Genomic DNA, 19,270 nt, shown 5'->3' with positions numbered 1-19,270 from the left:
AATAAGCATCATAACTCTAGTCTATATCAGATAGACGATTTTTACGCAAGCATAATATTTAAACTGCATATTTAAGAAAAATAATTTTATGCTGCTAAAGCATGAATATTTGTTTTTTTTACGGACTCCTCAAGAGACCTATAACGTTGAATTCATCAACTAATTAATCCGGATTTTTGGTTTTGTACTAAATTTCTAAAAACACATAAAGGAATGTTAAACCTGACATTGTCGAGTCAAGTGGTTGCGTGAATGTAATTTGAATCCTCTAAGGATTACAAATTCGAAAATGTTCTCCGACCATAAACGAGTCCTTCAAGGACTACCATCCCAATTATATAAGGATAGCAATTATTGAATCAATCCTAGGGTCTAATAAAAATAAAACCCTCAAATCGGTTTTACAACGAATACATTTCTCGTATAATGACGCAATATGATTGCATCAACCTGTAATTAATAAGCTTAGAAATTTTAAGGTGTTAAATTTTGGATCCAAAATTGTGTCAATCGAGAAATTAATCCAACATAATTTGGATTATATGCCAACCAATCACATATGTCGATATTTCTCTGCAGAGGGGTTCAAAACCACCATCATTTATTTAGTAGCTACTTTGATTGAATATTCGACAATCATTTTTGTTTACCACGATCCCACACAATTCTCAAGTATATGCATATTTTGAAAAATTCAAAATTTACTGGTACCAGCGTCCACGGTCGTTATAATCTCATCATCATCAATGGATGAGATATTAATTTTGAGAATGTGAATGGTGTTTTGGTGTACTCAATTGGAGCAGCACCAGTAGCCTCTCATGGAACGCTACTTATTTTACGAGATGTGACTGGATTTTCCTCTTAAAGAGACAAACGCTTATATAAAAGCAAATGAAACATTTTACGCCTAGTTAATAGAAGGCTTTTTCGATTTGGTCATGACGGGAAAGAAACCGACATAACATTGAAGTTAATTAAGACCAACTTTTGTTGTTAGTGTATAGTTTCCTCCTGGTTATGGCGAAAATATTTTCATCTCATAAAGCAAAAACAAGTTTCGTAAAGTATTATCCGATTAATTCGAATATATATACTCATAATAATTTCTGGTTTTTATGTACCACATATATCGACTACTCAAAAGTCATTATACAATTACCATCCATCATGGATTTTGTTGGTAGTAGCCAAAAATATACGGAATACGTAAATAAATCTCCAAAAGAAATTAAGTTTTTCGGAATAAAATTATGGACTTCTTTATCAAAATAAGATTAAATTAAGATGAATATAGTCACTATTAGGACTAATAATATTGGCTAACATGCCGAGTGCGCACCCATTGATCTTTAATGTCCGGCCATAAAGCGGAACAAATTCGAATTTTGGAGATTATTATCGAGAAAAATAAAAACTAAAAAAAATAAAATTTCTCAATATCTTTAAAGAATGCAGCAAATTCTTGGTCATCGGTATTTAACTATTGGCTTATACCATAATAACGATATCCCATCGTTTAGGGATCGACATAGATGAAATAAATTCTGACTGAATTATGTGTTTTTTTTTAAGAATATAAAGAAATCATATCGTTATTTTTCTTTGAAGAGATAAAATTCACTCTTTTTGGTTGAGAATGGTTTCATGTAAAGGGAAATGGAAACCAATGGTTTACTATTAGATAAAACCATATATATTTGATCGTAAAAATTTGTTTCAATCGATCAATCTTCCAGAATAGGGAAAAATCAAATCATTATTGGCCAAATTTTAGAAAATATGCCAATCTATTTTCTCACATGTAAATCACATGATCCTTTTCTGAAAGACAAAGATACCAAACTTAATTGGCAGGAGGTTTATGAACCATGCATATGACTAATTACCGTAACAGTAATAAAATCTGCGAAGACACCTATTTTTGGTGATTGCAGTTTCATGAAAGGAAAGAAACTGTAAACCATCTTTCGATGGATTTTTTATTCTCAATGAAAGAATAGAAGGAAAGGAAGTCAAACTTTTTTGATTAAAAGTTGATCACCTGCCGTATATATACGACGATTAACAGAAATTAAAGTTTTTTAACGCAAAAAGAAGGAAAAAGAAAATTAAGATTTTATTGCGTAAGAAGTCAAACACGTATGAGTGTCTCCACCATCCATTATCCATTAGAAACAAGTACTGACTGTACTGTTGATTATGGCCATCTGTTCACATCTATAATGAAGCCTTATACATATCGTTTGAGATATGAACTCGCCGTATATCTACATCAACACAACATAAACATCAGCAATGAACATTGAATCAAGGGGAACTTATAATTAATGAATCAATTAATTAAGGATTCATCCATAAACATCATATGCTTCACAAAAGAAAATCTAGCATATATGCAAAAACGTGAACCATATATAAAATATAAATTAAATAAGGAAGGTTAAGATATATCTCTCCATGTGATTAGAAATGTGTTTGTATCTATTTTTGAAGGAAAGTTTAATCCATCTAATCACTTGATTTGAAGTTTCTTTAGCTTCGATTCTGAGAAGATAAAAACGCCTCAGCATAGAGCGTGCTGATTACGTCTTGTGATATACTGAGAACAAGAAATACAAAGTAGAGATAAAGAAGGAGAGAAAATCTTATTAGAAATGTACAATAAACACACATATAGAGCCTCTATTTATAAGGCAAGACATAAGGGCATCCCAGTAATAAACGAGATTTATTCTAGATATTCTTAACATAATTACACATTGATAACCAAGGGAACATTATTTAAATATCCCTTAAAAAATACCCTTATTCAACTTAAAAAATACCCTCACTTGATGCGACCAACAAAAGTTGCTTCCAAAAGTGAAAGCAACCATCACAAGTTGCTTCTAAAAAGTGAAAGCAACTTTTTCAAGTTGGCTCTAAAATTCAAAGCAACTTTCTCAAATTGACTCCAGAAAAAATTATTTCTTATCCCTTAGGAGTATTTATGCAAAGTCAACAAAAGTGAAGGGTATTTATGTAGATGTCACTGTGGTACAATGATAACGTCGTTGGGTGATGATACCAGCTACACGAATTCGAAACTCATCAACATCGGGGTGGGGGGATTTTTCTCTTTCTTTTCCTAGCTACATGGGCTTGTAGGTAGTAGACATCTTTCAGGTTTAAAATTTAATATATCCTTTGGGATTTCAAAAACAAAAATGAACGATATTTATCCTGGCGTTTTTAGGGGCCACCCGAAAGGATTTAGGGGCCATCAATTTATACCCAGCCATTGACTCTAGTTAAGGGGTATCCTATATGATATTGAAGTTACATAAATGCCCTTCTGGTAAAACTGTATAAAAACCAAATCAAAAACAATTCTACTCATTTCAACTCTTCTTCTTCCAGTTTCCTATTATCTTCCGATTGTGGAAGAAAAAAAAAATTTCCTCGTTCAACCGAAACATCGCCGCGAATCGTAAAATCAAAACATCGTCGATTCTTTTATAAAAAAATGGATAAGAGAAATGAAACCCATAGACCTAGAACCAAAAATGTTGCTCGGGGTATCGATCCTAATATTGGGATTTTAACAAGAAATAAAGAAATTCTTGCTGCAAATGAAGAAGAACGCGAAGAACAAGTACCCGGAAATGTAGTCGGTGGTGGTGATTCCGATAGTCAAACACTTCTTCAACTTCAAATGGCCCCAAGTAGGTAAGAATCTATCGTTTTTGGGGTTTATTTCGCTTTAATTCGTCGAATCGAGAAAAAAATTTCTAGGATTTTCGGTTATTTATCCAGATTCGGACGACATTCATGCTCGTTTACTTCCGAATGTAGTCGTGTTCTTCATTCTCAAGAACATCGACAGTATTCGGGAGAAAGATTTGATAATTATCTGCCGAATATTGGTGGCCATTTCTTCCTGGATACAAACTACTAATAATCGGTAGTTTGATGAATTTTTTGGCTACCGAATATATTTAAGTAGACACACAGTATTCGGAAGAACACTCACTACCGAATGTATATATTGAAAAAATCTCAAAATTTCTGATATAGGAAAAATCCCATTTTGGGGCCAGTATTTATTCGGAAGACAATATAATGTTTTATACCTCCGATTGTGTAGCATAAAATTTTAGAGTTTCTGAACTCCAGTTGATGAATATTCGGTTGTAAACATGTTTAGTTATATTCCGATTGTTTTTCATTCGGAAAAAATATGTGTCTTTTTACTTCCGAATTTGTACATTCGGGTTATAGATGTGCACTTTGTCTTCCGATTGTGTAGGATGAAAAATTTACAGCTTCCGAACTCCAATTGATGCATATTCGGTTGAAAATATGTTTAGTTAGCTTTCGATTGTTTTGTATTCGAGAACAATATGTGTCTTCATACGTCCGAATGTGTACATTCGGGTTATATTTCCATACTTTGTCTTCCGATTGTATAGTTTGTAAATATTGTTCCTTTCTTTGTTGTTTAGACAAAGTCGAGAAGGGAGGAAGAAAGTGACATCTAGTGCTAGGAGGGAAAGGAGTGCCAAAGATAATTCAAGTGCTCAACAAAGCGAACAAGCACAAAGCAGTCAACAAGGAGTGCAACCAAGTGTTGAACAACAAGGCAGTGAACAAGGGGTGCGACCAAGTGTTGAACAAGCCGCTCAACAAAGTGCAGGACCAAGTGTTGAACCAGTTGATCCAGTGCCAAGAGTAGAAGAAGAAGGACAACCAAGTGGTACCCAAAAATCCAAAAAAGGAAAAGATGGTGTAAAGAAGGATATCGCTAAGAAAGCATCACATCTTGTCCCTCAGCACTTGAAGAAGAAGGGTATTCCAACAGGCACAATCCTTGGGCTACCAGCGGATGGAGGAAAATTGCTATTTGGATACAAAGACTCATGGGCCAGAGAAATATACGAAACCGAGGTAATAAAATTACTATTTTTTATTGATGTATTGTCTATGTGTTATATCGTAATATTTGTATTAAGGATTTTTTTTATGTACTTTAATAGGATCATCAAGATGCGGTCCGTCTACTCAAACCTACCGCCGCACCAACAAAAATGCTTGCGTGGCCTTTATCCGGTGAATGTGAAAGGTTCAAGACAATTGTTTCCAACTCGGGGTTAGCTAATGCCGCCGAGAATTCATTGTTGGAACATGATCGTGTGGCCATATCGGCGTTCGTGGAGAGAATGTATCTTGAGACCGATACTTTCCATATGCCGTTTGGGGAGATGACGATTACCCCGGATGATGTTGTGCAGATTCTTAACCTTCCCGACCAAGGCACAGCTGTGAAGTTTAACTACACAAAGCAGTTAAGTTGGGCACAACTTTATTCTCTAACTAACAAATGCTTAGGTTGGGATAAAGAGACAACAACAGCAGAGTTTAGGAGGCATGCCAGTTATAGAACAAGACAGATCAACATTACAGCTTTGATGAATATGTTCCGAGGCACCTTGGAGAAGGAAAAGAATGGAACGTTAACTGATGAGCAAGTGAACCACGCTGCCACTGCATATCTCCTCTGTGTATTGGGATGTGTCATATTCCCCAATACTTCTGGCAACCGGATCGACGCCAACATTATACAACTTTTGGATCCTCTCCATGAAGTCGGTGACTATTCTTGGGGAACGACATGCCTAGCATTCTTGATGGAAGAGTTGAGAAAGGCGTCGAGGCTAGGAACCTGCCAAGTTTCCGGGAACGTGGCTCTATTGCAGGTTTTTTCTTTAACTCTATAACTCACTCCAAAGGATGCATATTCGGTAGGAATTGATCCATCTTATTTTCCGAATGTTGGTTATTCGGTGGCTAGGTACTTAATTGTATATAATCGGAAATATGTTTTTGATATTACTACCGAATATACAGGCAAGAAAAACTAGAGGTTACTGAACTCCAAATGACGCATATTCGGTAGGACAAGATCCATCTAATTTTCCGAATGTTTGTTATTCGGTGGCTAGGTACTTAGTTTTACTTCCGATTATATATAATCGGAAATATGTGTTTGATATTACTACCGAATATAAAGGCCAGAAAAACTATAGGTTACTGAACTCCAAATGACGCATATTCGGTAGGAAATGATCCATATATATTTCCGAATGTTGGGTATTCGGTGGATAGCTACTCAGTTATATTTCCGATTATATATAATCGGAAATTATGTTTGTAAATTACTACCGAATATACACAATCTATTTACTAAAACTTGGTTTCTTATGTATATAGGCATGGATCTATGACCAGTTCCCTATCCTGAAGTTGGCAGGAGAGAACCCGGGGTGGTGCAAAGGTACTCCTAGAGGAACAAAGTATATATTTGAAGACAATCGTTCTAGGACAAAGGAGCAGCAGTTGATTCGCATGAGGGAGATTTTGGACCAATTGAAGGCCTCGGACGTATGCTTTGATCCATACAAGGAAGATCGAGTCAGTGGGCATATAAATGTTCGGTCGGACTTGTCCCTTTATTTTGGACCATTGTGGCACCCCACAGGATATGTGATGTATAACCCCTCTAGGGTGATGCGACAACACGGGTATATACAACATCAACCTCTGGAGAAAATATGGGATTACTACAAATTGGAGTTGGAGTTGTGTTCTTCTAGTGGTGACAATCTCACGATTGTTGGCCCACCTACTGTTCTTGATAACTGGGATAAGAGGAATGACTTCATTATCGACACTGGTGTACGAACCACCCGAGGTGATGAAAATTCTCCAGACTATATGAGTTGGTATAACAAGGTATCACATCCTTTGGTTATCCGTGAAATCAAATCCAACACTACTGCGGCGGGTTCAAGTTATAATTGTATCATCAAAGACAAACCAGCTGGTTATGATAGACTGGTGCGTGTTCTTATATTTTTGTTCATTTTATATTATTCCTATAAATCTTAGGTAATTACCGTTTGATGTTATATCATTACGTATAAAAAACAGGTGAATAGGTTCAAGCGTGTTTCCAAAATGTTAACTGCATGCCTGAAGAGCGGAGATCCCATGCTAGCTGAGAAGATCAAAGAGGCTAGAGATCTAGTTGATAATATGGATAACGAAGATTATGCTTCCCAGTTTGGGGAGAAAGTAACGAAGAGGCATCCTCCCAAGGTGGCAGTATCAAAGACGGGTAAAAGAACTCGAGCTTCATCGAGCGCTGAAGCTGCTCCAACTGAAGGTGCTCAAACCCGTGGTCGTGCAGGACTGGGAGGTAGTCACGGTCGTAAAGTAAAGAAGAGCAGATAAATGACAATGATTTTTGTTGTACATTCGGAAATTTGTTTGGGTAACTAAGTTAGACAAGTTCAAATGACAATGATTTGTGTGGTATATTCTGAAGTTTTGGTAACTAATTTAACTTCCGAATATTTCAAAGACAAAATTTGAAAAGTATAAGTTTTTCCAAATTCTGATTTTTGGGCCATCGTACATTCGGAACTTTACAAAAATATTATCCTCCGAATATTACAAGTTCAAAACAAACCACGCCATGGCTCCAGGTGGTTCCAAGGGCCAATATTGAAGGTTAGACAGCCCATATTCGGAAGTTTTGGTAACTAATTTAACTTCCGATTATTTCAAAGACAAAATTTGAAAAGTATAAGTTTTTCCAAATTCTGATTTTTGGGCCATCGTACATTCAGAACTTTACAAAAATATTATCCTCCGAATATTACAAGTTCAAAACAAACTACGCCATGGCTCCAGGTGGTTCCAATGGCCAATATTGAAGGTTAGACAGCCCATATTCGGACGTTTTGGTAACTAATTTAACTTCCGATTATTTCAAAGACAAAATTTGAAAAGTATAAGTTTTTCCAAATTCTGATTTTTGGGCCATCATACATTCGGAACTTTACAAAAATATTATCCTCCGAATATTACAATCGGTAGGTTGTTTAACAAAATAATCTACCGATTTCGTATAATCGGCTAGTTTTTATATTAATAATACTCCGATTACATCCATTACATAAAGTTCAAACTGCCTTAACCTTACAATTTCGTCAAAAGCACCTAAATCCATACTCCTGATTGACCATAAAAGTATTAAAACAAATCATAACTTCCAGTGACCATAGAAATTGTCCCTCTTGATTTTGTAGCATCCTTCATGTTCAAACCGTTTCCCGTAGAGGTCCACATACCGGCGATCCGCAAGATTTCTCTGAAATTACGAATGAGTAACAAGTTAGTACTAACTTTTGTTAATGTGAGTTGGAGTTACAGAGATACTTACTCATTTTTCATACGTCCACCAAGGAAAAGCGTTCCTAACAAACCGTTCCTCATCTTCAAGTTTGTCAATCTCCTTATCGAGCGCATTCTTTCTCATCTTAATGTCATTGGATGATCTTCGAATTCGATTACCATCTAAGGCCTCAAATACCATTAAGATACAGTTCCATATCTTCTCTTCGGATTCCGATTTGTGGAGCTTGTGAACACGATCATGAGCAGTTACCACAACCCACGCTCTATAAATAGCACAATCTTCTTCTTCGGCAAAAGCAATATCCATGTTTTTTGTTATGAAAATTAAAACTGAAGAGAGGAAAGAGTTTGGTGCAATTGGGGTGATAGATATGAGTTTCTTCATATAGGTTTAGGGTCCAACGGCTCTTTTTGTTTTTCCCAAAAACTCCAACGGCTAATTTGACGAAAGTTGAATGTGGAGAAACCAATAATCGATAGGTATTGTATTTAGCATATCTACCGATTATGGTATCTTTCAAAATTTGAATTTGGGGCAACTTATAATCGGTAGGTTTTGTAATATATTTAACTCCCGATTAACGATGCATCCAAAACACGAACCAAGTGGTTATGGCTGGCTGTGTACACTCAAAACATATATGGCAAGGGTTCGATCTGTGACTCCTTATAATCGGCAGGTTGTTAAGTTGTATTCCCTTCCGATTATAGCAGCCTTCACCTTCTTCTCTATAACTCTAACAACTCAAAAATGAAAAAGAAATGGAAAAAATGAAACACAAATCATTCTAATACTGCACCAACTACAATCGGAAGTCTGTGAAATATTTTGGATTTCGATTGCAATCGGAGGATAACAATGTTATCATATCCTCCGAATATATAAGGGTAATTTCGCCATTACGAATTACGCGAGATAAGGGCTGGCTACATTTTCCCTTTGGGTGACCTTTTTTGTTTTATTGTTGGCCCCTAAATCCTTTCGAGTGGCCCCTAAAAACGCCAGGATATTTATAACATTTCCACCCAATAAAAGAACGGTTTTCGGGGACTAGCCAAAAATGGTGGGGACTACTCTCCATTTTTTGGGGTGGATATTAGAAGTAATATTGAGTCACCCCTTATCTAAGTTTTTTCTAATACCAAACTTGTCCTTGACAATTAAATTATTTAGTGTAATGATTAACTAATATTAGTTTAGTGATTAATTAGTGAGGTTAGATCAATTAGTTGGTTGTTTTAAAAGAATAATTTTTGAGAAGAAGGGGGTTTTGTTTTTTTTTTTGTTTTTTTAAGATGGTTGATTTTGAAATGAGGGTTTTGAGTATTTAGGTATACATCAGATTTAGTTAATGTTGTTTGAATTGGCAAAAACTTTCGAAAAAATAAAAAATTTATAAACTGATTTTGACCATGGAAATAAAGTTCGGCTACGACATCTGAGGAATAGGTAGCCGAACACATCTTCAAGTGTAGTTCGGCTAATGGTTCTGAAGACACAAGTAGCCGAACTCAGCTTTAATGGAATTTTTGCTTTCAGAGAAAAGTTTGGCTAGGAAATAAAAGTTGCGACGTAACCGAACTAAAAGTTCGACTGGGATTTTTTTTTCGATGTAACATAACTCGATGTATACGTTTTCAGATAAAAGTTCGGTTAGGAGAAAAAAATTGCGACGTAACCGAACTACAAGTTCGTCTAGGAAAAAAAGGGAAAAAAGTTGCGACGTAACCAAACTAAAAGTTCGGCTGGGAATTTTTTTTTTGCGAGGTAACCGAACTTTTCTCTGAAAGAAAAAAACTCCATTAAAAGCTAAGTTCGGCTAATTCGAAAAACTGTTTCAGATAATTCCTAGCCGAACTTCTCTCTGCAACTTCCATTTTCAACTAATTTTGATGATTACTACTCATTTTTTTCAACCAAGTAATGGGTTGTGGAATTTTTTTTGAATCGAGACGATGAAGTGGAAAGAAGAGAAGAAAACAAACCCTCTAATAATAACAGATTTGTGAAAAATTAAAAGTAATGAATTTGTTATAATTTTGATTTTAATTTTGTCTTTTTAATGATTTAGATTAGGTTATATACATGTGTCTATACTTATTTGATTAGTTTTCACTTTAGGATAACCCTTATAGGTATAGGGTAGACACCAATCACAAAGTAGTTTTCCCAAAAAAGCCGTTCCAATAAAAAAAGAGGGGAACAAATCAAAAAAGTCGGACGAAACGAGTGAGACAATGAAATTCTCACTCAGATGACTCAGCAAACACCCACCATCTGAGACTGAGAGCATTATCCTTTTTCTTTCTTCTCCAAAATTGAAGACAGAAATAAAAATTTCCAGAGAAGGAGACGAGTGAGGAAGGAAAAATCGCTAAAAAAATTCCTCCTCTGTTCTTCTTATTCAATTCGTCGATACTTCTTCTTTCAGGGTTCAATGATTAATGGATTCTTCATCTTCTTCAACTAATAATATCTCAAAGTTTATACACTCAACTTCATCAGCTCTTCACTCTATCTTAAACCAATGGACTCTAATAGATCGTCCAACTCAATACGACTCACCAAGATCCGACCACCCCCAAACCTTAAACCCCACTGCATCATCATCGATTTGTGTTCCTTTGCTGTTTTCTTCGTCTTCGTTTCACAATTTTGATTCTGATAATAACATAAATTCACCAGTACCACCAACATCATCATCATCATCATCATCATCGATGAAGAGATTGAATTCGAATACAAATTCCAATTCCAATTCTGGGTTTCCGTCGACTGTTAGAATTTCAAGGACTGTGAATGAGAAAGGAGGAGGAGGGCCTGCTTTTGTTGGGCAAGTTTTTAGTATGTGTGATGTTTCTGGTACTGGTCTCATGGCTGTTTCTACTCATTTCCAAATCCCCTTTCTTTCTAAAAGGTTTCAACTTTATATCTCTTTTTTGAATTTGGGTTCTTTTTAATTTTCAGTTCTGATTGCAATATTTTGATAATTTGGGCAAAATCTGTTTATTAGGTTATGGGCAGATTACTGGTGCCGTAGAAATTCATCTATAAATCGCTTATATTTCTTAGTAACCATTTCCATATGTTGTGTTCGAGCTACACTAATACTCAGTATTGCGCTATTGGTGTGTATGCAAATGCGTCATGTTGATGTGAGCCTATGTTTAATTTTGATTAGTCTTTGTGTAGAACACCGGAGTGGCTTAAAAGGATGTTTTCAGCTGTTACCAAGAACAACAGAGATTGCCCCATGTTTCGGTTTTTCATGGATATAGGCGATGCAGGTAAGCATTTTACCAGTGAAATATCCTCAAAGATATTAGGATAATGTTTACGAGCTTCTTCTATGTTGGGTCTGTCCTAATGATCTCTGTGGGTGGATAGTACTGATTGCATTTACAATTGTTCGGATGCACATAACGCTCCTAACGAAAAGAATACAATTCCCAAATGGAACCGGTTTTCCTGCTTTGCTTTGCTTTACTGTATTGAACATGTCCTTCTATGCTCCTCGAACCATAGGTCCTATCCATCGATTAGTTTATTAGGCATTGGAAGAATTTGATCCTCAGATTGCAATCTATCTTCTCATGGATGATAGAAATCTTTCCGGAAGTACAATAGTGATTTATATTTCCATTCTCAAGCCAATATACGAATTGCTTTCTGTCATTTTGTTTGATGGCATTAATGTAACAGCATCTATCGCGATAGTTAACACCGTCCTGCTATTTTTTGGCTTTGATTAAATTGTTATTCTCGTTGCTAAAAGAACAAACTGCCTGCTTTCTAACATATTATGCTTGTGCTAGTTTCATATGTTAAACAGCTGAATGTTCCTTCTGGGGTTGTAGGCGCTTGCCGCCTTGATCTGGCATATGAACATTTCAAGGTCTGATTCTTCAAGATCTGAATTTCTCTCCCTAGACTACCTTATTTACCTTCTAAAACTATGAAGATATTGTCTACTTCCTTCTTATGTTATCATTGGATTTCCATTGGTCCGCTCATGTCATTTTTTGATGCTCTGCAGGAAAAACCCCATATGTTCCAGTTTGTTCCAAATGAGAAACAGGTATGGTTGGGTTGTTATCTCTCCTCCTTTCATACACATACATTTCTTGGTACCAATTCGCCCGTCATGTAGGTCAAGGAAGCTAAAAAGCTTTTGATGGAAAATCCACATAACAATGGAGTGAAAACCATAGATGGTGTTCCTGTATTTACTGCTGAAAACTTAGATATTGCGATTGCTACGGATGATGGAATTAAGTGGTATGCTTTTCTTGTCATTCATTTTGACACTATATAGATTGATGTTCGTTCTAGTTTCCTGCCGAGGGTTTCACTTATTTTTATCCTAGAGAAGGCATTTAATGCAAATTACTGTAACTATCCCTTGGTTCAGGTATACACCATACTTCTTTGATAAAAAGACGTTGGACAACATCCTTGAAGACTCCGTTGATCAGCATTTCCACACACTTATTCAGAATCGCCGTGTGCAGCGGAGAAGGGATATTATTGATGATAGCTTGTCAGCGGATGCGGTCGAAGACAATGCGGATAGCTTATGGGAACCTCCAGAGGTATAAGAAACATACATTACGCATTGAGCTTGCAGTTTAAAATCTTTTCTCAATTCATAACTTCGTAATATTACTGAATACTTGGATATGTAGTTAACATGATACCTATTCTTTTCTGACAGGTCCAAGAGGTGATGGATGAGATGGGCCAACCAACAATTCCATTGAGTGTAATCTCAAAGGTTGCAGAACTGCAACTCCATCATGCTGTAGACAAAGTAATGTTGGGAAACAAGTGGGTAAGGAAAGCTACTGGTATTCAACCCAAATTCCCTTATATGGTCGACTCTTTCGAGAGAAGGTACTACTCCACCATTTTACCCTATTTTAACGATTAAAGGATTGTATATAGGTCAGAATGCTATTAACCTTGAACATTTGGTAGATGTGTTGCCTCATTGGTAATCCTGATACGTTAGTGTGCATAAAACATAGTTGATAAAAGAAAGTTACAGTCAGTAATATTAGTTTACTGAACTCAACAAAACGACACACTTCATAAAAGTGACCAAATGGTTACTTTCTTTAGTTTAAGAGTTTGATTTAGCTGGCCTAGGAGTTGTTATTGACATTGGGCGAGATACCCTCATAAGTAATTTGGGGGTCAAAAGCCGCTGCAATATAGAGTTGAAACATGGTTGAACCTGGTTGTGGTAACCTACTTGGTGAGTCGAGTTTTGGGATCATCTTTCTTCATAGCAATTACCAAAAGTATTCCAGTTTACTAGTGGTGGTGTATCCCCTTTGCCTGTCATCTGTAAGTGTAACAAGATCGATTTTTTGATAAAGGTATATGATGCGAAAATGCTGACTGAATTCTTCTTGTTCAACTATGGATTTCATGGCTTCTTGAAATTTGGCTGAGGTCTGTACGCTAAATATTCCATCTAATAATAGCTTGAACGGCAAAACAATAAAGTAACCTAAAGTGGCGGTGGTCTTTGTTAGTTGATTGTTTTGTTGTCCACAGAAAAACAAATCACAACTCTAGATACAGACTGAAGTCAAAAGCACTTCTTTGCTGTTATTAAGTAATAACACGGTTTTTGTGCAAGTCTAGATACTTCTTGAAGTTTATTATTTGATCTTTTCGTCTTTATCCCTAGAATATGTCCTCTATGGTATATTCATGTTGAAATGTTACTGATGCAGGACTGCAGCTTCTTTTCTGAAGGATGCCAAGTCAACTAGTGCAGCTGCCACCTTAGATTCTGATTTTGAGAACAATAGGGATGCATTGGAACTTGGTTCTAGAGAATCTAAATTAAGGGAGAGTGCTCCGGTGGAACAGAAACCAGATCACACAGATTTTCGGTTTCCTTTTGGAGGCTGGTTTTCCAACCCATGGTCGACACAAGAGCAGAAAACATATAATCAGATTACCTCGGACACAAGGTAACGCCAAACCACTAAAATCTTCTCGGGTATTATCAGATGATGTTTGATATGAATTTGAAATTCTGTCGTTTAAACCTTGATTTTCTTTTCCTCATCCATGACAACTAGTTCAAAGAGGACAAGCACTACAGAAGAATTACAATCAAATCCTCTTCTCCCAAAGATTACAATGGTTGGTATCTCCACTGGTGAAACAGGGCAAGTGAGTAGATCTAGTTTGAAGAAGACCATGGAAGATCTGACAAAGAAGTTGGAGGAGACAAGTAAGAGTAACGACAACAACGATAAACATATCGAAGTCAAAGAGGAAGAAAGAGACCCTCTCTTCGTTGCTAATGTAGGAGATTACTACTCAGGTTTGGCAAAGACTGGCTCCTCACGTTGGGTGCGTGCAAGAAGTAATTGAATAATTACCACTCGGGTTCACCGTACTACTGCCTAGGTAGATTTGCCGATTACCACTCTGTAGGTAGAAGTTAGTATGTAAATTAACATAGCATGTATGGTTAACAAGGTTAATTATTGATCATCACCTATATTGTTGTATGTTCATCGCTTGGCAATTACAGTGAAGCAAATTTTTCCGAAATCTTTAAGACTAGGCTTTCATTGTTTTTTCCACCTGCTGATGTAGCACATTTAAAAAAACTATATTTATTAATAGTTACCTGCCAATAATTGAAAATGAAGCACTTCAAAAGTAACTTGGCTAGTTTGGGTCTAATGTGATTATTTGGGGCCTATAGATTATTCCATCCAGTAGGAAATGATATGGGGTGTCGAAATTTTCCGAAACTACCGTTTGTCCTCTATTAAATGTTAATACTACCAGTTTAACTCGATTAACTCTTAATAATATAAACCTAAAACTAAAATTAGGTTTTTTCTCTTCTTCTCTCTATTTTTTTTTTTGAACCGAAACATCGTCGATTATCGACGATCCAAAAACGATTAATCGTTTTTCTTTTTATAAAATGTCGAAACAAACAAGAGTGACGTATGCTACTGACAGGAAATTTCCTAGTGAGAGAAACCTCGGAATTGTTGAAGCTATTCGAAACAAACCGAAGAACACAACGGTTGAGGAGGAAGAACAATCTTTCATCACACACAAAAAGCAGCAAATGAGGCGAATCAGGTACTTTACTGTCCACCTAATCCCCTGAACTAGGTTTTAGTGACATGCAATCGCTCAAAAATTGAAAATTTTGAAATCAAATTTTTCTGGGTTTATCAGAATCAGTAAATGTTAATGTCCACATAGACCGATTAAGTTATGGTAGGGATAACCGTTTTTCTGTAACTTTTTTTTGTTTGAATCGGATTACATGTGTGTCCACAAAAACCGATACAGGCTGTGTAGCCTTTGAATTCTTAACTACTTAGCCCATAATCTGATTACATGAGCACTTATAAAAACCGGTTGTTAATGTGTAATGCTAGAAGTAGATTTTATATGTATATCGAGTAAACCAATTGTTGTAAGAAAAAATGCCTAGTTTTTTTGTATCCTTTTTTTTTGTTAGAATCGGATTCATGAACACTTATATAAATTGATAGTTGATGTGTTACGTTAGGAATCAGATTTTAAATGTGTATCGAGTAAACCGATTGTGTATATACCTAGAATTCAAAAAAAAAAAAGCATTGAGTTCCATTGTTGTTTGTCACTTATCTCTGCATTCCACAGGGAAAACAAGGGCAAGCAAACGACAATCCGAAAACAAATATAAGAGGATAAATGAATTTGATCCTCCTCAGAGTTTGGGACCTTGTTGAGAGGGTGGTAAAAATTTGAATGCTTCCCACCGAAGGGGATCGGGGGATAAAGCAAAAGGGATCCGCATCAATGACCCGCCACCTCAAGCGGATCAACCAACAAAAGAAGAATCTGATTCTGCTACACCTACTGAAGAAAGATGTGGCATAAAGAAGTTGTTGAAGAAGAAAATGGTGAGGAAGTTAATGAAGAAAAAGTGGTGGCAAGGAAGTTGGTGAAGAAGAATTTCGCGGCAAGGAAGTTGATGAAGAAGAAAGTGAGAATGAAACTTATGAAAAAGTAAGTGAGAACGAAGTTGATGAAGAGATAGGAAAAGTGCAAGAATAAGTCAAAGTAGGAGAAGATCAAGCACAAGGTAAGAAAGATGGTAAGAATGATTGTGGAAAGAAGAAGAAAAGGGGATGCCTGAACCGCTGAAGATGTTTAATCGCGGCCCTAATGATCCAGTTTAGGGGAATCCCAGTGATGGAGGAAATTTGTTATGGGGGTATAAAGAGATTTGGGCCGTTGGCGCTTCCATACATTAATAACTAGCCAAACCTTATGTTATGTAAGATAAACTTATTAGCTGTGTAGTGTTTTGATTATTGTCCATCGGATTTGTTGTTTTTTTTAGGATCACAAGGATGTCGTAGTCTTGTGAAGCTAGGAACGTCAGTGAGTATGATGAATAATTGTCCATTAGAAGCAGCATAATCAACCATAGGAGAAGTTGAGAAAATAATCGAGCTAGTAAAATCCATGGGGTTGTTGCTTGCGGCCGAAAATTTGGTTCTTGGTTACGAAAAACCTCTTTGTTCCTCCTTTGCCGAGACATATTAAGGGGAAACATGTGAAAAAGCGGGGGTCTAACAACCTCGTCCAATATTTCACTTAGGAACCTGGATGGACTAACTCTAATATACTTTCAAGAGAATCAACTAGACAGTTAACTCAATCTTAAGAAAAGTATATCAAAGAGTTAATATCTCTATCTCTCAATTGAATCTTGCAATCAGCAAATAGAAATCTGCGAGCCCGATTGAATATAAGAGAGATAACTTGAACGGTACCAAAGACCAATGTTCAAGGATCAATAAATTTCAATCAACAACTAAAGGTTGGATATACCAATTGATCGATTCAACGCACAAATATTTCAATTATATAACAATATATAATGCGGAAAAGAAATAACACAGACACCAGAAGTTTTGTCAACGAGGAAACCGCAAATGCATAAAAACCCCGGGACCTAGTCCAGGTTGGAACACCACACTGTATTAATCCGCTATAGACTCTAGCCTACTACAATCTAACTTCGATCTGGACTGTAATTGAAACCCAATAAATCTCACACTGATTCAAGGTAAGGAAGATAGTAAGAATGATTGTTCAAATAAGATGAAAAGGGGATGCCCGAACCGCTGAAGATATTTAATCGCGGCCCTAATGATCCAGTTTAAGGGATTCCCAGTGATGGAGGAAATTTGTTATCGGGGTATAAAAATATTTGGGCCGTTGGCGTCTTCCATACCATAATAACTACCTAAACCTTATGTTATGTAAGATAAATTTTATTATCTGTCTAGTGTTTTTATTATTTTCCATCGGATTTGTTGTTGTTTTTTTTAGGATCACAAGGATGTCGTTAGTCTTGTGAATCCAGGAATGTCAGTGAGTATGATGAAGAATTGGCCATTAGAAACACCAGAATCAACCATAGGAGAAGTTGAGAAAGTAATCAAGCTAGTCAAATCTATGGGGTTGTTGCTTGCGATCGACAATTTGGTTCTTGGTTGCGAAAAACCTCTTTGTTCCGCCTTTGAGGAGAGATATTAAGGGGAAACCGATGAAAAAGCGGGGGTCTAACAACCTCACCCAGTATTTCGCTTAGAAATTTGGATGGACTAACTCTAATATACTTTCAAGAGAATCAACTAGATAGTTAGACTCAATATTAAGAAACGTATATCAAAGTGTTAACATCTCTATCTCTCAATTCAATTTTGCAATCAACAAATAGAAATCTGCGAGCCCGATTGAATATAAGAGTTATAACTTGAACGGTACCAAAGACCAATGTTCAAGGATCAATCAATTTCAATCAACAACCAAAGGTTGGATTTACCAATTGATCGATTCAACCTGTGATATCACAATTATATAACAATATATAATTCGGAAAAGAAATAACAGAGACACCAGAAGTTTTGTTAATGAGAAAACCACAAATGCATAAAACCCCGGGACCTAGTCCAGATTTGAACGCCACACTGTATTAAGCCGCTATAGACTCTAGATTACTGCAAACTAACTTCGATCTGGATTGTAGTTGAAACCCGATAATTATCACAGCGATTCAAGGTACAATTTCGCTCCTTACTAAGGTATAATCTCTGATCCCAGCAGGATACTATGCACTTGATTTCCTTAGATGATCTCACCCACAACTAAGAGTTTCTACGACCCAAAGTCGAAGACTTGATAAACAAATTAGTCTCACACATAAAAGTCTATAGTAATATATAAAATGTCTCGCACAGAAATACCTACGAGTTTTGTTCTGTTTTTTGATAAATCAAGGTGAACAGGAACCAATCGATAACCCGGACTTATATTCCCGAAGAACATCCTAGAATTATCAATCACCTCACAATAATCTTAATCGATTAACGAAACAAGATATTGCGGAATCACAAACTATGAGACGAAGATGTTTGTGACTTCTTTTCTATCTTTCGCCAGTATGCGTACGGGTGCACATACTTACCCAGTCTCCATCAGCCATTAGTACACATACATGTATGCATACTTTCAGTTCCCGATTATGACTTAGAGGATGTGGGAACACACTATGTTTATATCCAAGCATAGTTACATATTCTAAACTCTCATTTCAGTCATTGAAACTTTCTTAGAGGATGTTATATAGTTCTTATCCACAAACTATTTTTCATCAAAGCAATTTTCAAGATATTGAAATATGAACATGACTTTCGTCACGAGTAAAGATGAACTTGCTAAAGCGAAAGCTTACCAACACATATTTCGAGAAATAGATAAGCGAGATAAACTCGGCTCAAAATAAAAAATGTGTATAACGAAGTCTATAAAGCAATACGACTTTTGTCTCAAAATAGGAGATACAATAGATATACTTTTGAGTGATAGATAAGTTCAAGTCTCCACATACCATTTGTCGTTGAAGTTCCACCAGTTCCTTGAGTAGTTCTTCGTCTTCATATGATGAATGCCATGGGGTCTAGAGCTCAA

At 36.2% G+C, this 19,270-nt stretch overlaps 1 protein-coding gene across 1 annotated transcript; it reads left to right on the top strand.

Moving 5' to 3' along the window:
- The first annotated feature begins 10,534 nt into the window (after positions 1–10,534).
- On the top strand, positions 10,535–14,915 carry LOC113344238. The gene is made up of 9 exons (XM_026588246.1): positions 10,535–11,162; positions 11,438–11,532; positions 12,061–12,140; positions 12,282–12,323; positions 12,396–12,523; positions 12,657–12,837; positions 12,960–13,138; positions 13,990–14,232; positions 14,344–14,915. Exons 1-9 carry the CDS (start codon positions 10,690–10,692, stop codon positions 14,639–14,641), a joined length of 1,719 nt encoding a protein of 572 aa, XP_026444031.1. The 5' UTR covers positions 10,535–10,689; the 3' UTR covers positions 14,642–14,915.
- The last annotated feature ends 4,355 nt before the right edge of the window (positions 14,916–19,270 follow it).

Source organism: Papaver somniferum, unplaced genomic scaffold (genome assembly GCF_003573695.1).
Source record: "Papaver somniferum cultivar HN1 unplaced genomic scaffold, ASM357369v1 unplaced-scaffold_75, whole genome shotgun sequence".
NCBI classification, from domain to species: domain Eukaryota; kingdom Viridiplantae; phylum Streptophyta; class Magnoliopsida; order Ranunculales; family Papaveraceae; genus Papaver; species Papaver somniferum.
This window is presented reverse-complemented; position numbering and strand designations above follow the sequence as displayed.